This window comes from Rattus rattus, chromosome 6, assembly GCF_011064425.1.
Source record: "Rattus rattus isolate New Zealand chromosome 6, Rrattus_CSIRO_v1, whole genome shotgun sequence".
NCBI classification, from domain to species: domain Eukaryota; kingdom Metazoa; phylum Chordata; class Mammalia; order Rodentia; family Muridae; genus Rattus; species Rattus rattus.
This window is the reverse complement of record NC_046159.1, coordinates 15,782,520-15,803,842: the sequence shown is the minus strand read 5'-3', so window position 1 is coordinate 15,803,842 and position 21,323 is coordinate 15,782,520. Positions and strand designations below refer to the sequence as shown.

At 35.7% G+C, this 21,323-nt stretch overlaps 1 protein-coding gene across 1 annotated transcript; it reads right to left on the bottom strand.

The window, feature by feature from the left end:
* Positions 1-8,056: 8,056 nt before the first annotated feature.
* On the bottom strand, positions 8,057-9,058 carry LOC116902681 (taste receptor type 2 member 123). Its single transcript, XM_032905040.1, has one exon. The coding sequence runs from the start codon at positions 9,056-9,058 to the stop codon at positions 8,057-8,059; it is 1,002 nt and encodes a 333-aa protein (XP_032760931.1).
* Between the last annotated feature and the right edge of the window lie 12,265 nt (positions 9,059-21,323).

Sequence of the window (21,323 nt, the reverse complement as noted above, 5' to 3'; positions counted from 1 at the left end):
AGACCCAGCCCATCGTGGGTGGTGCCATTCCTGGGCTGGTGGTCTTGGGTTCTATAAGAGAGCAAGCTGAGCAAGCCAGGGGAAGCAAGCCAGTAAGAAACATCCCTCCATGGCCTCTGCATCAGCTCCTGCTTCCTGACCTGCTTGAGTTCCAGTCCTGACTTCCTTTGGTGATGAAATAGCAATGTGGAAGTAAGCTGAATAAACCATTTCCTCCCCATCTTTATTCTTGGTCATGATGTTTATGCAGGAATAGAAACCCTGAGTAAGGCTGCTTATAATCAGCTCTATTAACCCTTCCCACGAGTTATTTCATTTAGATACTCCAAAAGTCTGTAAGACAGGCATTATATCTCCATTTTATAAAGATACCAAGTCATAGTAACAGTGTAAGCATCTGATCGTAAGAATCCTTGTGAATATTGGACATCGGGTGGTCACGTGCGGGATGACCTCCCATAAGTCCTGAAACCTCAATAAACTTGTAACAACTGAAAAAAAAAAAAAGAAACCCTGAGTAAGACACTGTTATTCAATTATGTTAGTAGTAGTGCTGGAGACAGAATCTACTGCATTTTGCTAGGTACTCACTGTACTTCTTATAACTAACAAAAATAGTAGGGAAGTGTGATAGAAGAGGATGCTTATTTAAAGTTAGAAAAATTATAATGGATGCAGCCACTCTGGAAACCATTATGGAGAATTCAGAAAAACTAACACACACACACACACACACACACACACACACACACACACAAATAAGTCTACCACATTATCTACCTATGCCATTGAAATATGCACATTTAAGACACAGGATTCAGACTGTTTGAGCTAGATTGAACATGAAAGTTTCCTTCATCTCTTCTTTAGTAGTAGTATATTGCAAGTTTCCAAGAGTTGGAAGCAATTAACAGTATTAGTCAGCTATGATCCAAAAAAATATCAAGTCTTTGCATGGTGCCCTTGTCAACCTCAGGGTCACCTGCTGGCATATATGGAGAGGAAGAACCACTGACTAAAGAGAATGCAGAGTGAACATGATTTTGTTGACAAGGGAATGGCTATCCCATATACTTCAATGATTCTACCTCATCGGGGAATGGCAAAGCCTTTTATGTACCTGTGGTTGACCTTTTTCCTTTCCATTGCTATCTTTATAAGACCTCAAAATTAGTAACTTGCAAAACAACTAAATATTAATAACTCCAAAAGATTTATTTAAGTTTCATTACATGAAAAAGGAAAACCTACTTTTTGTCTATATGAACACTATAAAGTTGTGAAGAATAGATTTATAGTTACATATATATCTTATTATTTTAACATATTACATACTTGTTGCAGTAAAATTAAAATATGTTTTCTTTTATCCTGCACTAATGTTGGCACAGTGGTGCCCCATGACATATGTTAGGTATTTTTACTTCAGTCAGCAAAGCATCTCACCTGCTTAGCACTAACGCATATCACACTGCCGATAGCTACTCCCTCAGCCTGGCAAAAATTTCTCTACTCATCTAGTTCCGAAGGCACATATTCACCCTTTCAGACATACACATCCCAATTCTGTGGCAGCCCAGTCTGACCAGCTACCACACACTCTCTTGAAGTCAATTTAATTGCCACATGAAAGAACACATAACACAATATCCTTGGATCCAATTGATAAGATATATTTACCCACCTAGATAACATACAGTTTGCTCATCTAGACATACAAAGAATCCTTGTATACATCCATCCCTTAAGAATATTCATAACAACATGTAAATGTGCAGAGAGGAATCTTAACATCTGACTCCATGTTCTCTTGGCTGCTCCTCTCCCTTGTCTCCTCCTCTCTCCAATTTTTCTCTCACTCATCATTCCTTCTTGTTCAATGAAAGGCCTCATTCTATCTCATACCTGCCTTCACCTGAATAATGACATCATCCTACACATACAGTTTTAATTTCATAAATTTCAAATTTTATGAAAATATCACCAAAAGCAAACATAGCAAATGTTCAACATGCACGTGTATCAATTGAATAAACACATAAATTAATGATGATAGGAAAGTAAGAACATTTATTCTATTGGCCCACTCTACTGTTTGAAGGATGTTTTCATGCAAATAAACAATAAATATTTTGAAATAAATAGAATTCTTTCTTACTGAAGATTTGACTTTGCATATAGAATTTACATAATTTCCCTTTTATGTGTCTCAACATCTGAATCTTACTCTGGTAACCATTTTAACTAATTTAATGATATTACCTCTTATTTTGAACAAATAACAAGGTAAGTCCTCACCCCTCATCAAGTAAAATTATCTTTGTAACAAAGGATTACTATAGAAAAGCACAACCCAAGTTAATAAAGATGGGAAAAAAAAGAAAAGCATAACCAATCAAAAGGCAGAGTTGTAGAGCCCATACATATAAAATTTATTCCAACACCTGATGTTCAAAAACTAGTACAGAAAGAAGGGCTGGAAAGACAAGAACCAGAGGAACAGAAAGTTTGCCATGAGCTCGTGTACTCTATGAATTTCAGAAACTACACCCATAAACATTACCTATAAATGAATTGAACATCTATAAATTGATGTCTATAAATGAATAAGAACAACAATAATCATGGATGGGTAAAAGTTGGACAAGGCTCATCCCAAAAAAATACATGCAACTAGAAATGCTATAAGTGGAAATAATAGTCTTCTCCATAGAAAAACACACCTATTTGTTAAACAGTATTAAATGGTCAGACCTGAAAATGTATATATAAGTAACAATATAGATTGAGTATGTTATAAAACAAACATGAACATACACAAACACACACCAAAACATACACAAACACACACACACACACACACACACACACAAACACCACTACCACCACCACCACCACCACCACCATTGCCACCACCACCACTAACAACAACACTGACACAGCCACCAACCATAAAAAGCTCATTTTAATCAGTCTATCTTGTTTACTGCACATTCTTGCTCCAGGAGTGTGCCCTGTGTGCCCCCCATATCTTTCTCTCACATATATCTGTAGATAAATCACAGACCTCTAAGTACTACTCACCAAGGATCTGTTGTTTAGGACCAATATTTTGGGATTTTCTTCTGGTGAGACAACACAGACACATGTGTCCCTATCCCATGTAGAGAATCATGACAAAACAAAGGAAATGAATAGAAACTAAAGTCTAACTTTTCAATTTAATTAGTTGTTTTTGTTTTGATTTATTACATTTTCAGTTTCCTGTGGGAGATGGGCTGAGAGGTAATTAAAAGCAGTGGAGTTGAACTCAAAATCAACTGTACAACTAAAAGCCTACTCTCACACAAAGGGCAACTCCTAAATGGTGTTCTCTATAATAGTTGAAGTTGATTTGTTCTCAGCTGAGGAATATCGAATGGCTGAGAAGCACCTAAAGAAATGTTCAACTTCCTTAGTCATCAGGGCAATGCAAATCAAAACAACTCTGAGATTCTACCTCACACCAGTCCGAATTGCAAAAATCAAAAACTCAGGTGACAGCAGACACTGGCGAGGATGTGGAGAAAGAGGAACACTCCTCCATTGTTGGTGGGATTGCAAGCTGTTACAGCCACTCTAGAAATCAGTCCATTGGTTCTTCAGAAAATTGAACATAGTACTACCTGAGGACCCAGATATACCACTCCTGAGCATATACCTGAAAGGAAGTCCAACATATAACAAGGGCACATGGTCCACTATGTTCATAGCAGCCTTATTTATAATAGCCAGAGGCTGGAAAGGACCCAGATGTCCTTCAACAGAGGCATGGATACAGAATATATGGTATATTTACAATGATAGCACCCATGCTGCCACAGCACTGAGAACCAGGCGTAGGCCTGGGGGATTTAACAGAAGGCAGAGACTAGGGTCATTTGTGCTATGAGAATGCCAAAGCTTTACTGAGGTTCACAATATATATATATATATATATATACCCCAAGTCCACTGGATAGAAAAACCCAGGAAGCACAGTGGAAAAACAAGTTTACATGGAAAAACAAGTTTATGTTCTCAGGATAAAAACAGGAACACATCTCAAGATAAAAACAGGAACATGGAAATGACTCAGGACTTTGTTGTTTGGTCCTTTTAACCACAACTGCTACCTTGTGTGCTATAACCTTAAGAAACAAGCTAGCGGTGCAACACATCCCAGGGTGGTTAGGGGTCAAGGCCCAACATACAAAATGGAATACTATTCATCTATTGAAAACAATGACTTCATGAAATTAGTAGGCAAATGGATGGAACTATAAAATATCATCCTGAGTGATGTAACCCAATCACAAAAAGCACACACACACACAGTATGCATTCACTGATAAGTGGATATTAGCCCAAATGCTTGGAATTCCCAAGCTGTAGTCCACAAACCACATGAAGTTCAAAAAGAAAGTTAAAATATCTTTAAGGCAACTCTGCTCAACAGAGTCTTCCCCTGATCACTCAGCAGATTTTATTCTCCAAGTGGTTGTTTACTGTTTATATAACATTGGTGAGGGAACATCATGAATCTTGTAAGTTTTAGTTTTTCAAGACAGTCCCACTCCTGGAAAGAATGTTTCAATTCAGAGAAATTTGCTAAAATAAAACAAACAACAAAACTTCAGTAAACTTAATGGTTCAGGTGGACTTTGGTGAATTCAGTTCTCTTGGCCTGTTATTAAGGTCCTGTCTGTGGTGAACAGAAATTTGTTCAAATTCTTAGAAAAATGTACCATTAAGTACTATTGTGATTTTTACTGGAGAGACAGGAGTAACTGTCTATGCCAGACATTGTGGGCCAGAGAATGAATCAACTCCACTTAAGCTTAGTGAACTAGTGAACTTACTGGGGTTACTTATGTGAAGATGAGTGTAGGTTGATTTACAGGAACACGGGCAACTCAAAGGCCAATGCATACCAAAATGCTACCCCACATGCAATGCCTTCTGAAAGCTGCATTCCTGTAGCTCTCTGCCTGACTTGGAAGTACTTCTGTAGTTCAGTTTCTCCTTCATCCAGCAAATCTTAGGTTTATGCCAACTTGGAAAGGAGCATCATGGGGTTCATAAGTATTAGAAATAGCAAATGACTTAAAAGTTCTCTTTCTTTCCCCAGTTTAGATAAGGATCTCTCCTTCCTCCAATAAGAAATTGTTCATTCAGTTCTATGACAGTATTATTCAAAAGGTACACAAACAAGTACCTGTCTCCTAGACACAAATGAATACATATTTCTCACATATTAAATTTCAAAATGTTAAGAAGCACACAAAATTCAAAATATTTAAGAGAATGGAAAATTAATCCGTATTGAATATCCCCATATAAAAGTACACGTAAATGCTTATGCTAAGGGTAGAATTCATTTAGTTAGCAGCTACTCCAAATATTAATGTGTAAATTTTAGTTATGCATAAAAGCCATAATACAAAAATATTAGACTACCTTTATCAGATAATATTTAAATAAAAATATTTTATTACTATGTGTTACATTTATGCACAATATTAATTTTAGCTAATTTTCTCCATGAAACTATTATTGGATGTGACAGATTCAGATTGTATGATTAGTCACAATATGTTTCTAATGTATTCTATTTGGTTGATTTGTTTTTGTTTTCAGATTGTATATTAATCACAACATTTTTTCTATTCCCTTTCCTTCTTCCAAAACCTTACAAACATCCCTTTCCACTCCCTTTAAATTTGGTGCCTCTGTTTGTCATGGGTTGTTATGACAAACATGCATTATATATATATATGAATATACAGCCATCATATACATATACATGGTCATTTAATACTTGTTTGTGTTTTTTCAGAAATGATCATTCAGTACTAGAAAGCCAATTGGTGTGCTCTTCCCTGGGGAGGACTACCTCTCTTGCTCCCATGTATGCTCAGGCCTGTAGGTCTCTCTAAACACTAGATACTTCATAATCTTTTCCTTGTCCAATTTGACATGTTTGTTGGTGTTCTCCCTTTTCAGTTGATATTTGAGTGGTCATATTCAGGAGTTTTTAAGGATAAAGCTTCAGTGTTATTAAACAACTTGACATCAAAGCAAATTTCTTGATCCTCTAATTCTTACAATATTTCTGTCCATCTTCCAAATCTTTTCTGGGTCTTAAATGTTGACTGCTTTATAAATATACTCATTGGTACTGGGCTTCCCAACCCTGCATTTGTTTGGTTGTGATTTTGTGTAGTCATCCTCATCTGTTTTTAAGATAAGTTTTCTTGATGACAGATGAAGGTTACATTTATTTGAGAGTATATTGGTAAATGATCACATATTGCTGTCACATGTTCTGCTGATTTAGTAAATCAGTTGTTGTAGATTCTCCTCCAATAACCATGATTTTACTTAGTTAGCCCATTAGTAGTTAGCTACGTTTTCTGTACTAGACAATGAGATTCCTCTTGGTGAATGGCTTTCAAGTCTAATTACAGAGAAATTGGTTACCACAAGATATATGTGTCACAATTGCACCAATAGAATTATTGTGCAATGGTGGTCTCTTCTCATTGATGTGGTTTGTAAGTGCCATTGTAGGCTAGGATTATTACTTGGCTCCCTCTTTTGTAATCTTACATAGCAAATTCTGATACCATGAAATCTTGTCCTTAGGGAGAAACAAACATGTCAGTTCTAACTCTGAAGTTCTTACTTCTAAAGTACATAGTAGAAAAAGAAATTGGGTCTTACATTTCACCTCTACAAATAAACAATGGTAACAGCATTAGGTGTTGTTTCAGGAGACTCTTGGAGAGCTCTGCCAACAGCTCAAAAGACTTGTCCTGATTGGCATTAGAGTTTTTGTCTCATAGTCATTGACTATTGGAGGGAATACTACTAGGCCATATAAGGAAAATTCATTTAAAATATGTATAGAATTTAGTGAGCTATTAAAAAACAATGAGTTCATGAAATTCATAGGCAAATGGATGGAACGAGAAAATACCATCCTGAGAGAGATAACCCAATCACAAAAATAAAAACAGACATGGTATGCACTCACTATAATTGGATATTAGCCCAAAAGCTTGGATTACACAATGTACAATCCACAGACCACATGAAGCTCATGAAGAAGGACAGCCAAAGTATGGATACTTCAGTCATTCTTATAAGGGGGAACAAAAATATTCATAGAAGGAGATATAAAGACAAAGTTTGGAGCAAAGACTGAAGGACTGACCATTCAGAGCCTGCCCCACCTGGGATCCAGCCCATATACATACAGACACCAAATCAAGACAACATTGCTGATGCCATGAAGTATATTCTTATAGGAGACTGATGTAGCTATCTCCTGAGAAGCTGTGCCAGAGCATGACAAACACAGAGGTGAATGCTCATAGTCAACCACTGAACTGAGAACAGGGTCCACATTGGAGGAGTTAGAGGAAGGATTGAAGGAGCTGAAGGGAGTTGTAACACCATAAGAACAATACCAACCAACAAGAGCTCCCAGGGACTAAACCACCATCCAAAGAGTACACATAGACAGATCCATGGCTCCTGCTGCACATGTAGCAAAGAATGACCTTGTTGGCAACAAAGGGAGGAGAAGCCCTTGGTCCTGTCAAGGCTGGATCCCCCAGTGCAGGGGAATGTCAGGGCAAGGAGGTGGGAAGAGGTGGGAGGTTGGGTGGGGGAAACAGGATAACATTTAAAATGTAAATAAATATATTCAATAAAAATTAAAAAATATATAAACATACATATGCATTCCAAATTTCTTAAAACGGCATGATGCCATCTCTATTGTCATTTTACATATTTAACTCTTCCTCATCCTTCATCATTTATCTTCCTCTTCATTGTATAAAAGCCCTCTTTTCCATTTCCCCTGTGAAATCACTTATATAATGCTAGTCTCCTTCATCCTTGTCCTGCCTTCCTATGTATTACCCATCCAACATTTGAAGCCCCAATATTTTATTTTCCCCTTTAAGATTACTTTTTCTATGAACTGATCATCCTCAAGATTTTGCATAATGTACTCTGGAATTTACTAGGGAACCACTGTGTCCATGTCTTTGGACCGGCACCTAAGACAAGGCAGCACAGGAAGAGTGGCTTGTCTCAGCTTACTGTTTCCCAGAATCAGCACAAATGAGTGGTTTATAGAAAAAACTGCTCCAGGTATGTGGTCAAATAAAAGTATTACTGTATCCCTCATCGAGCCAAGGTTCAAAATTCCTATGATAATGAAAAGTAAGTACATTGCATACAGCAGCAGGAAGGAGAACCCAGTTTGCAAGGCTTTCATGTGGGCCACGGTGCTGGCATCTCTGGGTCCTTTGGCATTGACCTGCATCTTCTTGTGATGCTTCCACAGTGAGAGAAAGAGCATGAAAAAAGCTACCAGGGAAACTGTAAAGGGTATGAGCATGAACAGTGAGTTGATGGGTAAGAAAACATGGGATGAATTGGCGATTAAGAAGACCTTAGATGAGTTTGTGAATAAGAAAATTCTGGGAAAATGTGTTGGATCCCCAAAATTATATGACATATTTCCTTCATAAACATCAATTGAGAAATGATCATGCATCCCTAATGATGAAATGTTTAACATCAAGAAAATCAGTGATATCGGTATTATCATTAAAACCACTTTTTTAACTCTCCACTTTAGGTAAAGAAACAAAGAGTTAGAAAAATTGGCTATCTTGAGAAAATAAAAGACACCAAGGCATGTAGCAAGCCAGATGCTGAAGTGGTTATCCACTACCCAGATAATACCTATCGCTCTAAACATTTCTGGTCTCATAGACAAATATGGGAACAGAAATAGTAACAATATACAAATGAGTACACACCACACATAAATGAGTCTGGTAAGGGCCAAAGCAGTGAGAATCTGATCTACAGTAGAGATCCTCCTCCTCTTGAGCCAGTCCACGATATTCACTAGTGCAATGAATCCATTTACTAAGATTCCTGTTACTATTTCCACATAAAAAATGATTGAAAAAGTAAACAAATGGCTGTAGTTTGTTTTCCGTGAGAACATGCTTCAATTTATGATGTCTCTGCTGTGTTTAAAAATTTACATAATGGTCATTGAAAATTCAAAATGTTCATCATTTAAAATCCCATTTACACCTGATTAGGAAGCATCAAATTTCCCAGATATTGTTTTATAATTTCTCCATGAACATCTTGGCTTTTTAATTTCAAAGGGATCATCACCTCTGCTTCATCCAGTATATCACATCCAGTTTTCTGAAGCTGCATCAAATAATGAATTCTCATATGCCACCCTGCATAAAAAAGATACAATACATTTATTTACATAATTTTCACTTTTGCTCCAGATTTTAGTCACACAATATGAGTTCTGATCAATGTTAAAAAACATATATGTGGAGGTCCTCAGGTAATGAGTTATAATATATTTGTTAAATAAATGAATAAACATGTTTATTATGCATATGCACATAATTTAAATCCATGTAGACATTAGTTAAAATATTTTGTATATAATAGGCAAATGGTCTAAAAATCTCTTTGGAGATAACTGCTTCTGTATTCATGCCACAGAAATTATATTATTCAATTTAATTATATAAACACATATGGGCAACAATCTACATATGCACAAAACACAAAGGCACAAACATACATTTATGGAAAAATCATCTCTCTTTTATTTTTATTCCAATGAAAATTCTCACTGATTCAAAAATCACATATCGAGATCTTATTTAGTACAATAACAATTTTCTTATATTATATTTTATCTATTCCAAAAGTAATAATTAAAACTAGAGTCTTACTTATGTAAGTGTGCTTTCCGAAAAATTATACCTCTTGCTTTTTTTCCCTACCCTACATTGTAAAAAAGTCTCAGTATATTGCTTAGTTTACCTTAATGTCAATCTAGACCAGACAAGCCTTGTATATGTAAACTTGTGATTCTCTCATGTCAGACTTATGATTAGTTGGGATTACAAACCTATTTCCCCATGTACAACTTCCTTCATGTTTTTTTGACAGTGTCCTAAACAGAATTCCAAGTTAACACCATACAGTATTAAGTGGAAATATTCAGCAATCTTTGAAATATTGCTCCACATGTAGGGATGAGTTATGTTAGATGGTCTTGGAGCTGTGTTTTAAGTAAATGAGTTCCTCTGCACAGAAAGAATCTTCCTTAGTCTTACCTCTTCCTCTCCATAGTTTGATCCATTTATTAGCACCAAAGACCTGAAGCTTTCTATCTACTATTTCTTGCCTACTACTAACCTTTTCTCTGTAACCATCAGTTTGGTCACCAAGACAGATGAAGAATTGTACACAGTCTAGGCAAGATGGCAAGTAAAATGCATGGTAAAAACCATCCTATTTAAGGAGTTATTAAACTAAAAAAGATAAAATATTACATGCTGCCATAAAACAGAAAAACAATTTTCTTAATTACTGGATATGGCAGGGGATCCTTGAGAATTTTACTATGAAAGACTGACTTAACACTCCTTATAGACCCTTAAAAACACACTATGCAAAGACTGTCAGTTTATATAATTTAAAATTTGGCAACTACACTGCAATTAGGAGATAAAATTTTGAGAATTAAGTCTGGCCAGAATGCACAAAGTTTAAGATAAAGATAAAATGGGAAACAAACATACCACTAGCACAGAGATGGAATGGTCCTTGTTAGTTTTCTGTCAGTATAGTAAAACATCTGAATTAATTTACCTATCAGGAAGAAAATTTGGCTCCCACTTCCTGAAGTTTCAGCTCTTGATCCATTGGCTCCATTGTTCTGTGGTCTGTGTTACAGCAAAAGAGCAAAATAGTGGAGAAAAACATTTCCTTCCATGAGGCCAGCAAGTGAAGAGAGAGAAAACACCTATGCACCTAATATCCCCTTTCAGGGCTTGCCTGTTATGATGTAATTTCCTTCTTCTAAGCTCCTCCCACTTCTTATAGGCTCTGTATCTTTCTATAACACAACAGGTTAGTGAACTAGGCTGTAACTCATGGCCTTGCAGGGGTATTTAACATATATATGCAATGGTTTTTATGGTTTATTTCCTCCAAGACTAAGAATATGTGTTGAGAGGAATAATGAAATACAATCAGAGGGGCCAACTGTGTGGACTGGAAGCTGATGGCAGAACTTTCTGGGGTTTTTTTTAAAAAAGGGACTGAACTAACTGGAGTCTTGTTACTCTCTCTCCTGAGGAGCTTGTCCTGAAGTCCTACTACTATGGTCCTTTCACTCTGTATGGCAACAGTTTAGATGGCCACTTGAAATGCCACAAATGGGTAAGGACATTTTTTTCACACAAAATGAGAATGACTCCAATGGTAATTTCCATTATTTGCAAAAGTTCAAAACAACAAGAAAGCATTAGAGGAGATCAGTGTCATTATTCATTTTAGAACCAGCATTTTATTAAGAAACAGAAGTCTTCAATGAATTTCATGTCAGTTGTATCATTCTTGAATTTTATATACTAACTAAAGTAAACATAATTAACGTGGTAAATCATACATAATTTTCTGCTTATCTGTATATATTAATCTTTGTTTTTAAAATTATAACAGTCTGTTATTGATGTATTGTTACATATAATCTCTGAAGAATCTTCTATATAAAATCTGTACAATGGAAGAAAAAGAAAAACATTGTTTTCTTCTGTTCGTTTTTTAGTAATATTGCTTTTTATTTTAATTTGTACTGTTGGTGGCAAAAATACGAAGTTATACATTGCGAAAACATTCATAAAACTACATATATCTAAATACACAGAGCCATAATGAAACAAATGAGATTATCACCTTAATGTTTTGTGCACAAGGTAAAGAAAACATATGACAGCACATTAATCAATAATGTCTTCAGAACTGAAAATATATTGATGAATTGAACTCAGGAGGCTCTGTTATGATTAGGGAGAACAGAAAAAAAAGAATTTTATCAGGACACTTAAGCAATCAACCTTAAAAATGCAGAAAATGGTAATGTCCTGCAAATATGGTAAGTTTCATTCATTGCTGTCTTTGTGTCAATGTTCTTCTGATAAACACATTAAAAGTACTTCACAAAATATCAAGATTTATTAATCTGAAGTATCTAAAGATACATGATGTCTTAGCATATAATAGTACTAAGTGTACAAGATTTTTAATCAAATCTTCGGACTAGGAGGCATGAGATCTTATGTGAATTAAATATTTGAACACAAGAAATTTTGTAGTCCACTAAATGGACTGGTGGTCTCTCAATGTCAGGTCCTCTCTATTTGTCCTCATCCTTGTTGTTTAATTGAAATGTATCAATTCAGCAGCTAGCTAAGTTTCCTATTGCTCCTCATTTGTGGAATAAAACCCTTATTATAGGCAATACTAAGGGTCTTTATATCTATGAAATGTTCTACTTCTATTATAAGGTCCAGGGCCAAAGGGCTCTGAACAGAGTCCCAAGACTCAGTAGTACATAATCACTACAGTGTCCAAAGAATAAGCCTATTGGGGTTGGGGATTTAGCTCAGTGGTAGAGCGCTTGCCTAGGAAGCGCAAGGCCCTGGGTTCGGTCCCCAGCTCCGGAAAAAAAAAAAAAAAAAAAAAAAGAAGAATGTTTATTATAACCATCTTGAAATTGCAGGAAAAGTGTGTTAAATTCTTGTCATACTCTGTTAGCCTATCTGTACCCTGTCATAACCAGATGAAATGCAGAATAAATGCAGATAAGCATAGACTTTTATTACTCAGGCTGATGCTTTCTCTCTAGGTATATTCACTGAGCTGACCTCACCTCTGATGCTAAGTATGTGGTTTCTGAACTGATAAACATCTCTGAGTAGATCTTCATTCTCAAAAACCTCCATTTGCCTAAGAATTTCATGAAGTCATTGTTTTTAATATCTGAGTGGTACTCCATTGTGTAAATATACCACATTTTCTGTATCCATTACTCTGTTGAAGGGCATCTGTGTTCCTTCCACCTTCTGGCTATTATAAGTAAGGCTGCTATGAACATATTGGAGCATGTGTCCTTATTATACATTGGAACATCTTTTGGCTGTATGTCCAGGAGTAATATAGCAAGACCCTGACAAATACAGAGGCGGATGATCACAGCCAATCATTGGACTGAGAATGGGGTCCCCAGTGGAGGAGGTAGATAAAGGATTGAGGAGCAGGGGGAATTTGAAACCCCATAGGAAGAACAACAATATCAACCAACCAGATACTCCAGAGCTTCCAGGGACTAAAGAACCAACCAAAAAGTACACATTGCGCAACCCATGTCTCCTGACACATATGTAGCAGAGGATGGCCTTGTCGGGCATCAATGAGGAGAGGCCCTTGGCCCTGTGATGGCTTGATATCCCTGTGTAGGGTAATGCCAGGGCAAGAGATGGGAGGGAGTGGGCCAATGTGTATTTGGGAGAGCACCCTCATGGAGGCAAGGGTGACGGGTTTTCAGAGGCAACACCAGGAAAAGGGCTAACATTTGAAATGTGGATAAATAAAATATTCAACTAAAAAATAAAAAAAACCAAAGAACCTTAGCACTATTGTAATGGCTGCCTAATAAAAGCAAAAACCTTCACTGCTTCATATAGGCTGTATCACTTGAGCTAACAAGCCTTCTGATTGTGTTTGTGGGATTTTTACCCCTGATTCTGAACCCAGATCCTCATGCATCAAGTTTGCCTGTTCATAAAATTGCATACTATTATCACAAAATAAAAAATTCCTAAAATGACAAAAACTATAAAATAAAATCAATATTCACAAGAAGGAATTTACAATAGATTCTATTGGAATCCACAGGAATATGTCCAAATCTTGCAACACAAAAATGAAAAATAAAATCTAGAACACTGGTTTTTGCCCATCCTAGTGCTGCAACACTTCAATAAATTTCCTCATTTTGTGGTGATGCTCAACCTTAAAAGTATTTTAATGCTATTTTGTAACTGTAATTTGGCTATTGTTTGCTAATATAAATACCTTATATGTGAGATATCTGATATGAGACTGCTGTTAAAGAGTTGATAGACCCTTAAATGTGTTACAACACATGGATTGAGACAGATTGATCAATAGAAGAGAATAAAGTCATAGAAACATATGATTTAACAAAATTAAATAACTAAGTTATAAAAAATAAACAGAATCATAACAAACAATATTATTGAACATTGATACAATATACCACTAATAAAGCACGTGGTCTTATTAATTCACTTGAGTTCTACCAAAGTTTAAAACAATAACTTGTAGCAATAACTCACAAACTATTCCACAAAATGAAAGAGAAAGGACATAATTTCCCTGATGCCAAAACTTGATAAGGGTTCAACACAAGACAAAAGTAAAGCTCAATTTTTACAAATCGATATAGATGCAAAATTTCTCAGTAAAATTATTGTAAACCTTACTCAAGAACACCTTAGCAGGAAATGAAGGTAGGATTTCTGACACTTGAAGTCAGTTGTGACCACACAGGCAGCCTAGGGGGAATGAAACGTGTTGCATGTGACAAAAACATGCAAAAAATTACACACACACACACACACACACACACGTGTGTATAAATGTATGTATATACACATAATATGAAAGGTTGTGTACCATGACAAAATTAGTTTTATACTAAAAAATATAGATTTGTCCCAATATATCCAAATGAAAATGCAATGAAAACCATGAATAAACTTTAAGGTATAGATGACATTGTCTTAGAAGATAACGAAAAGGTACTTGACAAACTTTTTCATGATTTCTTGGTAAAAGTCCTGAAGAAATTATAGATAAAAAGAATATTTCTATACCTAAAAATGGAGAGCTATAACAGTGTTCTCGTTATTTTAAAATAAAATGCAACAAAGATGGAATACTATTCCCACTGTTTTTATTCAGTATAGTGCATAAAATTTTAGCAAGAATAGTATTTCAAGAGTAAGAAATTCAAATAAGAAAAAAGGAAATAAACCATTTACATTTGCAGATAGTGTAAGCCTATGCAAAAAAAATCTACTATACACACTACCAAGAAACTCTTAGATCTTCTAAATATTTTAACAAAGTAAACAGATAGAAAAATCAGCACACATAAATCAAAGGACTGGTGTAAAGCCACAAAAATGGTGGCACAAATTCATTCCATTTATATAAAATACTTTCAAGAAAAATGAAATACTTAGAAATAAATCAGTCAATGATATATTCCACTGTACAGTGGAATACTTTAAGACAGTAATTAAAGAAGACACTAGAAGATTAAAATGCCTCCCGTGTTCAGGGATACATAGAAGAATATTGGGAAAACAGCAATGCTGTCGAAAGCAAGTTATAGATGTGATACAATCCTCTTCAAAAGCCAAATTAAATTCTAAATAGAACTGGAAGACCAACTTTAAAATTCACCTGTAAGCAAAAATAAAAATAGAGCAATCATTAACAGAAAGCAGTGCAGACGTATCTGAACACATGACCTAAAATTATTTTATGGAACAAAGATAGCATAGCAATGACACAAACAGAGACATATAGACCAATAGACAAGACAAAAAAAGAAAAGAAAAGATCAAGAAATGAACCCACAGTCTAGTAAGATAAATGTCGTGATAAGAGCAGTGAGACACAGATAACACAGATACATAAAACTAGTTAGCCACAACTTAAAAGGTCAAAAACCTTAAATACCTTCAAACATCTAGAGAACAGTAGATAAATCACTTAAAGAGAGGCATAGAGTCTTCTTTAAGAAATTCCAATAGCATATGAAATAATTCCAAATATAACAAATGAGTTTACAAGAAATTCAATAGCTTCTGCATGTCAAGGAAAACAATTTTCAGGGTCCATAAACCTTTTTCATAAAAGAGGACTTTGTTGCCAACTATGTATTATATAGGGTATTAACCAAACACATTAAGAACTGTAAAGTGAATTTGGTTGCCCCAGACAAATAATGCAACAAACAAGACAAATGGGCGAAATACAGATAGTCAATAAATACTTATAATTACTTTACATCCTCAGAATCAATGAAATGCAAATTAAAACTGCTTTGCCATTCCTTCTTACCCATTAGCATTCCTGTCTGGAAGAAAACAAAGGAGAATGCTTGCTGTTGGAAACTGAAAACTAGGCGGAGTCTACTTTCTATCAGTGGTGTGTAAACTGATTCAAACAGTAGGGAACCCCAGAGTAAATGTTCCTTCAGAACACTGAAAATTTACAACCTTGCCAAACCACTATACAGTACAACACTGAAGGCCTGTATGTCAACATGCCACAAATATACCTTCATATCCATAATTATTGAAATACTAGCTGGCCTCTATGTGCATGAACGGAAAAAAGTGACAATGTACACACTTTAAGCATTGAAAAAGCAATAGAATTATAATTCCAGGGAAATGAGTGCAACTGGAGATTATGCTGAGCAAAATAAGTCAGATCTAGGAAAACAATTACCACATATTTTCCCTCAATAATAGAATTTGTCTAGATTTATGTTTATTTGTATGTGAGATAAATAGGAGAATGTAATTGGATACATGAGTTGAAAACAGAAGAGCTATTTAAGCGAGTTTGGAGACTGGCAAAAGAGCTTCAAGGGGATGAAGACAAGAATGAAGGAGAGGGATCAACATTACCAACGCACAGTGACATGCATTTGTTATAGAGCCCTAACGAAGTCATTATTTGTTTTAAATGAATTTTAAAAGTGATTGAGAAATACAACGTTGTGTACTAAATGTCCATCTAGAAGATACCACCATGAAAATGTCATTCACGGAAGATTTTTGGAGCACTCAGCACTAAATGGTATTTCTTCATCCAACCTCTACCTTCAAGGCTCAGAGTGCAATACAGAGGAGGAGGTGGGAACGTTGTAAGAGCCAGAGGTGATGGACGACTCCAAAGGACAGTGTATTTTGGATACAGCAGAGCGGATGCCTAAGCACACTTACAGAGACTTTGACAGCACTTACAGGGCCTTCACAACTAGAAGCCAGATGGGGTCCGATCACTTTAAAAATAATGATGTGGGGAACCAATGCCAGTCGAGAAGCTTTATGTAATCGATGCCCACTGGTAAAGTAAAATTAAGTCTTCTGCAATAGAGTCACTGGATATATCAGCCAGGTTTTAAAGCAGGCTCCCTGGCCAGGAATAGTTGGCAAATGTCAAATGAACTCCAGGTGTCTCTCGCGGAGTTCTTTGCTTTGCTATGTTTTGTTTTGTTTTGGGCATTTTCTCTTACTGATCAAGGATATAGATCCTCTCCACTAGTATTTTGTCTGTCAAAAAGTCAAGGAATAGGAGGATGTCATCATCTCTTTTCCTAAATCAGGACAAATGAGTGGTTTGAAGAGAAGATGATGAGCTTTGAGGAAATCTGAAATAGAATACTCTGTTGGTTAAAGCTGATGTTCATCACTACAGTGGCAATAATATGGAATTGGCACAGAGTGTGAAAAATACTACAGAGTATGCACACTGACTATAATTGACCGAGGTGATTCTGATATTATTAGAAGAGTGCCAGAACAGACTGGTGAGAAGTAAACAGGAGAGTTTTCCTTTAAGAAAACTTTGCCAGAGCTCCTTAAAAAAAAAAAGAAAAAGAAAGAAAGAAAGATGGTACTAGTATTGTGGCAACCTAAGTAACCTAAGTGGATTACATTATTTGACATTCCATCAGAGTGTCAACCTGCTATGAGGAAACACAAAGTAGATCTCAGAGAGCAAAGAGAGAAGACAGTGGTATTTAAAGCCTTCCTGTAGACAGAGCTGATGACAGCTAGGCACAGTGAGCCTTGCTGCCTAAACTTCCTAGGATGTTTGCTCACATAGGCTGTAAACAATGGGAAATAAAGCAGGGATGTAATGCCATGAAGAGTTCCCTAAAATAATAGTCACACTTGGCAAGTTGAAAATGTGTTCCAGTTAGGTCCTCCATGTTACATGTATTTACTTGTATTTGTTCATGAAAGTTTTGTTGTCTAATAATGTTACCATAGCAACTTTAGGAAGCGAAGGCACTGAATTCCCTCAGAAGCAAAGGAATGACATTTGTCTTTTTGTTTTTGGAGAAATATGGGAGATTAGATAATTTGGTTTTCTTAAGAAAACAATGCTGATACTCAAAGCAAAGCAGATATAGGGCAATATGACCATCCATTTTTACTTGCCTATTTTATCAGCCTGGATGGATTATGTGGACTAAATGAATACCTGGGTCTCCTAATTCATGAAGAAAGCAATTAGGAGGCAAACCAATTATTGTGAATTTCATTATCTGGTAGAATATAGACATCATTGTTTCTCTGATGAAGTCAACATTGTCACAATGTTATAGAGTCCTTAACAAAAATTTCCAAATGTAAATTCTGTCACCAACCACTTGAAACCTCAATCAGGGGTACATTATAGTTTCATATTTTCCCAAATTTATAGTTAACATTATTAAAAGCCAAGTCAAATTCTCATTTGAAAGCATGCAAATAAAGACACATTCTCTTTCACTGTTTTGCAAGGCTTTCTTTTGTCTCATCTCTATGTAAATTAAATTCCCCAAGTACAGGTGACACTAGTAAAATTTTAAATCCCTTTTTGTAGGAATGCAGGGAAAGATTAAAGAGGTGTATGAGGATCAATCTTCAGAAGGTGTCATAAGGGTTCCTCATAGTTTATTTTAATGAGTACATTGGCTCCACGAAGAAAAATTAATAATAGATGTGTAGATTGATTCCTTAATAATTATTTCTTGCTTCCTTTGGGGATTTCCCAGGAAAATTTATTTCCTACAATTATCTGAAGATAGACCATTTTGTAGGAATATTTATAAGCAGTAAACACACACACACAAACACACACACACATACACACACACACAAACACTACTACTACCACCACCACTACCACCACCACCAGCAAAAATAACAATAAAACAACACCAGCAGCAGCACCAATATTATCTGTAACTGCAAGTGAAGACAGTTGTATTAAGCTATACATACTCTTTTTGCCCAATCAGCTATGCTGACAGTTTCTCCTACCAATAATTTAAATTATATTTAGTAGTTTGTGTGTGTGCAACTTACAGGCGTTGCCTCTTTCCTTATCTTTGGTATGCAGTGTGAGAACTCAGGACCTCAGGGTAGGAATCAAGTGTCTTTATCTGCTGAGCTATGTGGGTGTTATTTTCTATGAAGCAAGTGACTTGTGATTGAATCTGTAGGATGGCCTCGCCTGTACTTATATTAATAGTTAAACACTAATTTAAATTTGAAATTAGGAAAGTTAACTAATTTTAAATTCATGTTTAGAACAATTTTATACACAGCACTGAAATCAAATCCTGATCTTCCTACCTCAAGGTCCAGAGTAGTTGGGACTACAGATCTAAAGACACCACGCTCAGCTTATGTTCTTTTGTCTCTTTCCACATATTTCCAGCTGTTTCCCATTCATTTATTTTCCATGTATTAGCTGTATATGAGATATAACATATGAAATAAACTAAACATTTAGAGGTATACTATGTAGTTATATTACATATGATTGTACATTTAATAAATCTACATGAGTCTAAAATTGTACTGTTTTATACTGACTAATGTATCTTATTTAGGAATTTTCTGTCCTAAGTTGGTTGGTAGTATTGATCATAATCCTAAAATATTATTCTAAACCTTTACTCTCTATCTCTCATTCTTTGTCTCTTTCTATTTCTGTCTCCAACTACGTCTCTGTCTCTGTCTGTGTCTATGTCTCTGTCTCCCTCTTTCTCTGTCTCTCTCTTTCTCTATCCCTTTGTGTGTGTGTGTGTGTGTGTGTGTGTGTGTGTGAGAGAGAGAGAGAGAGAGAGTGTGTGTGTGTGTGTTTGTGTGTGTGTGTGTGTGTGTTTGATATCTCAATTTTTGTCTGTCTTTTCTAAATTGGTAAAATTGCTATTTAGTGGTTTATCCAAGAAGAATTAAGAAATTTGCAAGCTAGTTTATAAGCAGCAAATAATAGACACACATATGTCTCCTGTGGCTCTTCTGTAGAAATTGTTTCAGTAATGAGCCAATGAGTTTTATTAAAGAGACTTTAGGTGCCTGATTACTCACTTCATATGAAATCATTGATTTCACAAAAACTCCCACTTACACGAAACTGGCTTCTTGCTTTATGTGACTATAGACACCCTACTGATTTCATGTGTCCTTTCACCCCTACATATTTTTCTATGTTAGAATTGCCAGTCTGCAAACTTGCCCAGGAGTCAATCCTACAAATTTTCCTGGAGTCTGTGTCCCCTGGTTATGCCCTACATTGAAGGGAAGTCTCCTGAGTCATACTTTCCCAGCTGAAGCCTTCCAATGAACCCTGGGAATAAACCTGCATGCTGTGGGCACTGGATCTGCCTTCCATACCACGTGGGAAACCATGTCTCCCCCATTTCATCAGCCTACCTGTACTTCTTCCTGGGTTACTTTCCCTCTTGCATCAGGCATATAAATACTAGGGACCCCTCCATTGTGCTCCCCAAGTCTATGTATTTCTAGATTACAAAATTCATATAATATACACTTGTAAAAATTTCTAGGAATGTGTGAATAAATTCCTTTTGACTAAGGGAAGACACATAAAACAAACAAATGAACAAAAGAAATGATTCCACCTAAGTGTACCATGATGGATCAATAATTTTATTATAATAAGCATCTTAGAAAAATGAGTACACTTGGCATAAATATAAAAATTATATTTCTTTGGGCATTTTCCAAAACTGTTGACTATTTGGATGAAGTAACTTTCTAGATGTTTCACTGAATCTGGGGACTGCTATATACCACAGCCGTCATTGTTCTCACTCTATGTTGATATCTTTATGCACTAAAGGATACATTTGTTCTGGCTATGAGAAATAATATCACACATATGTGGGTACCGAGATGCTTCAAGAAACACAGTGTTCAAATAAGCACAATGATTGACTGCTTGTAGTAGTTACTAGTCTACATGTTATTTGAAATCGTTGGTTTGTCAACAAATTATTTCCAAAAAATAAATAAAGAATAAAATAAGCATTACTTTTGATTAAGAACAATGCAGAAAAAAAAAGACTGCACTTCTAATAATTCACAAGATTGAGACATATTTCAGGTCTAACAGCACTGAGCACAGGGGATGTGACAGCATAACTGTGATCAGATATCAAGCTTCCTTTTTCAAGTTAATTTAAACTTTTTATCCCTTTTAGTGCATTTATTCACTTTATTTACTATTGATTTAGCCACACAGCCAAT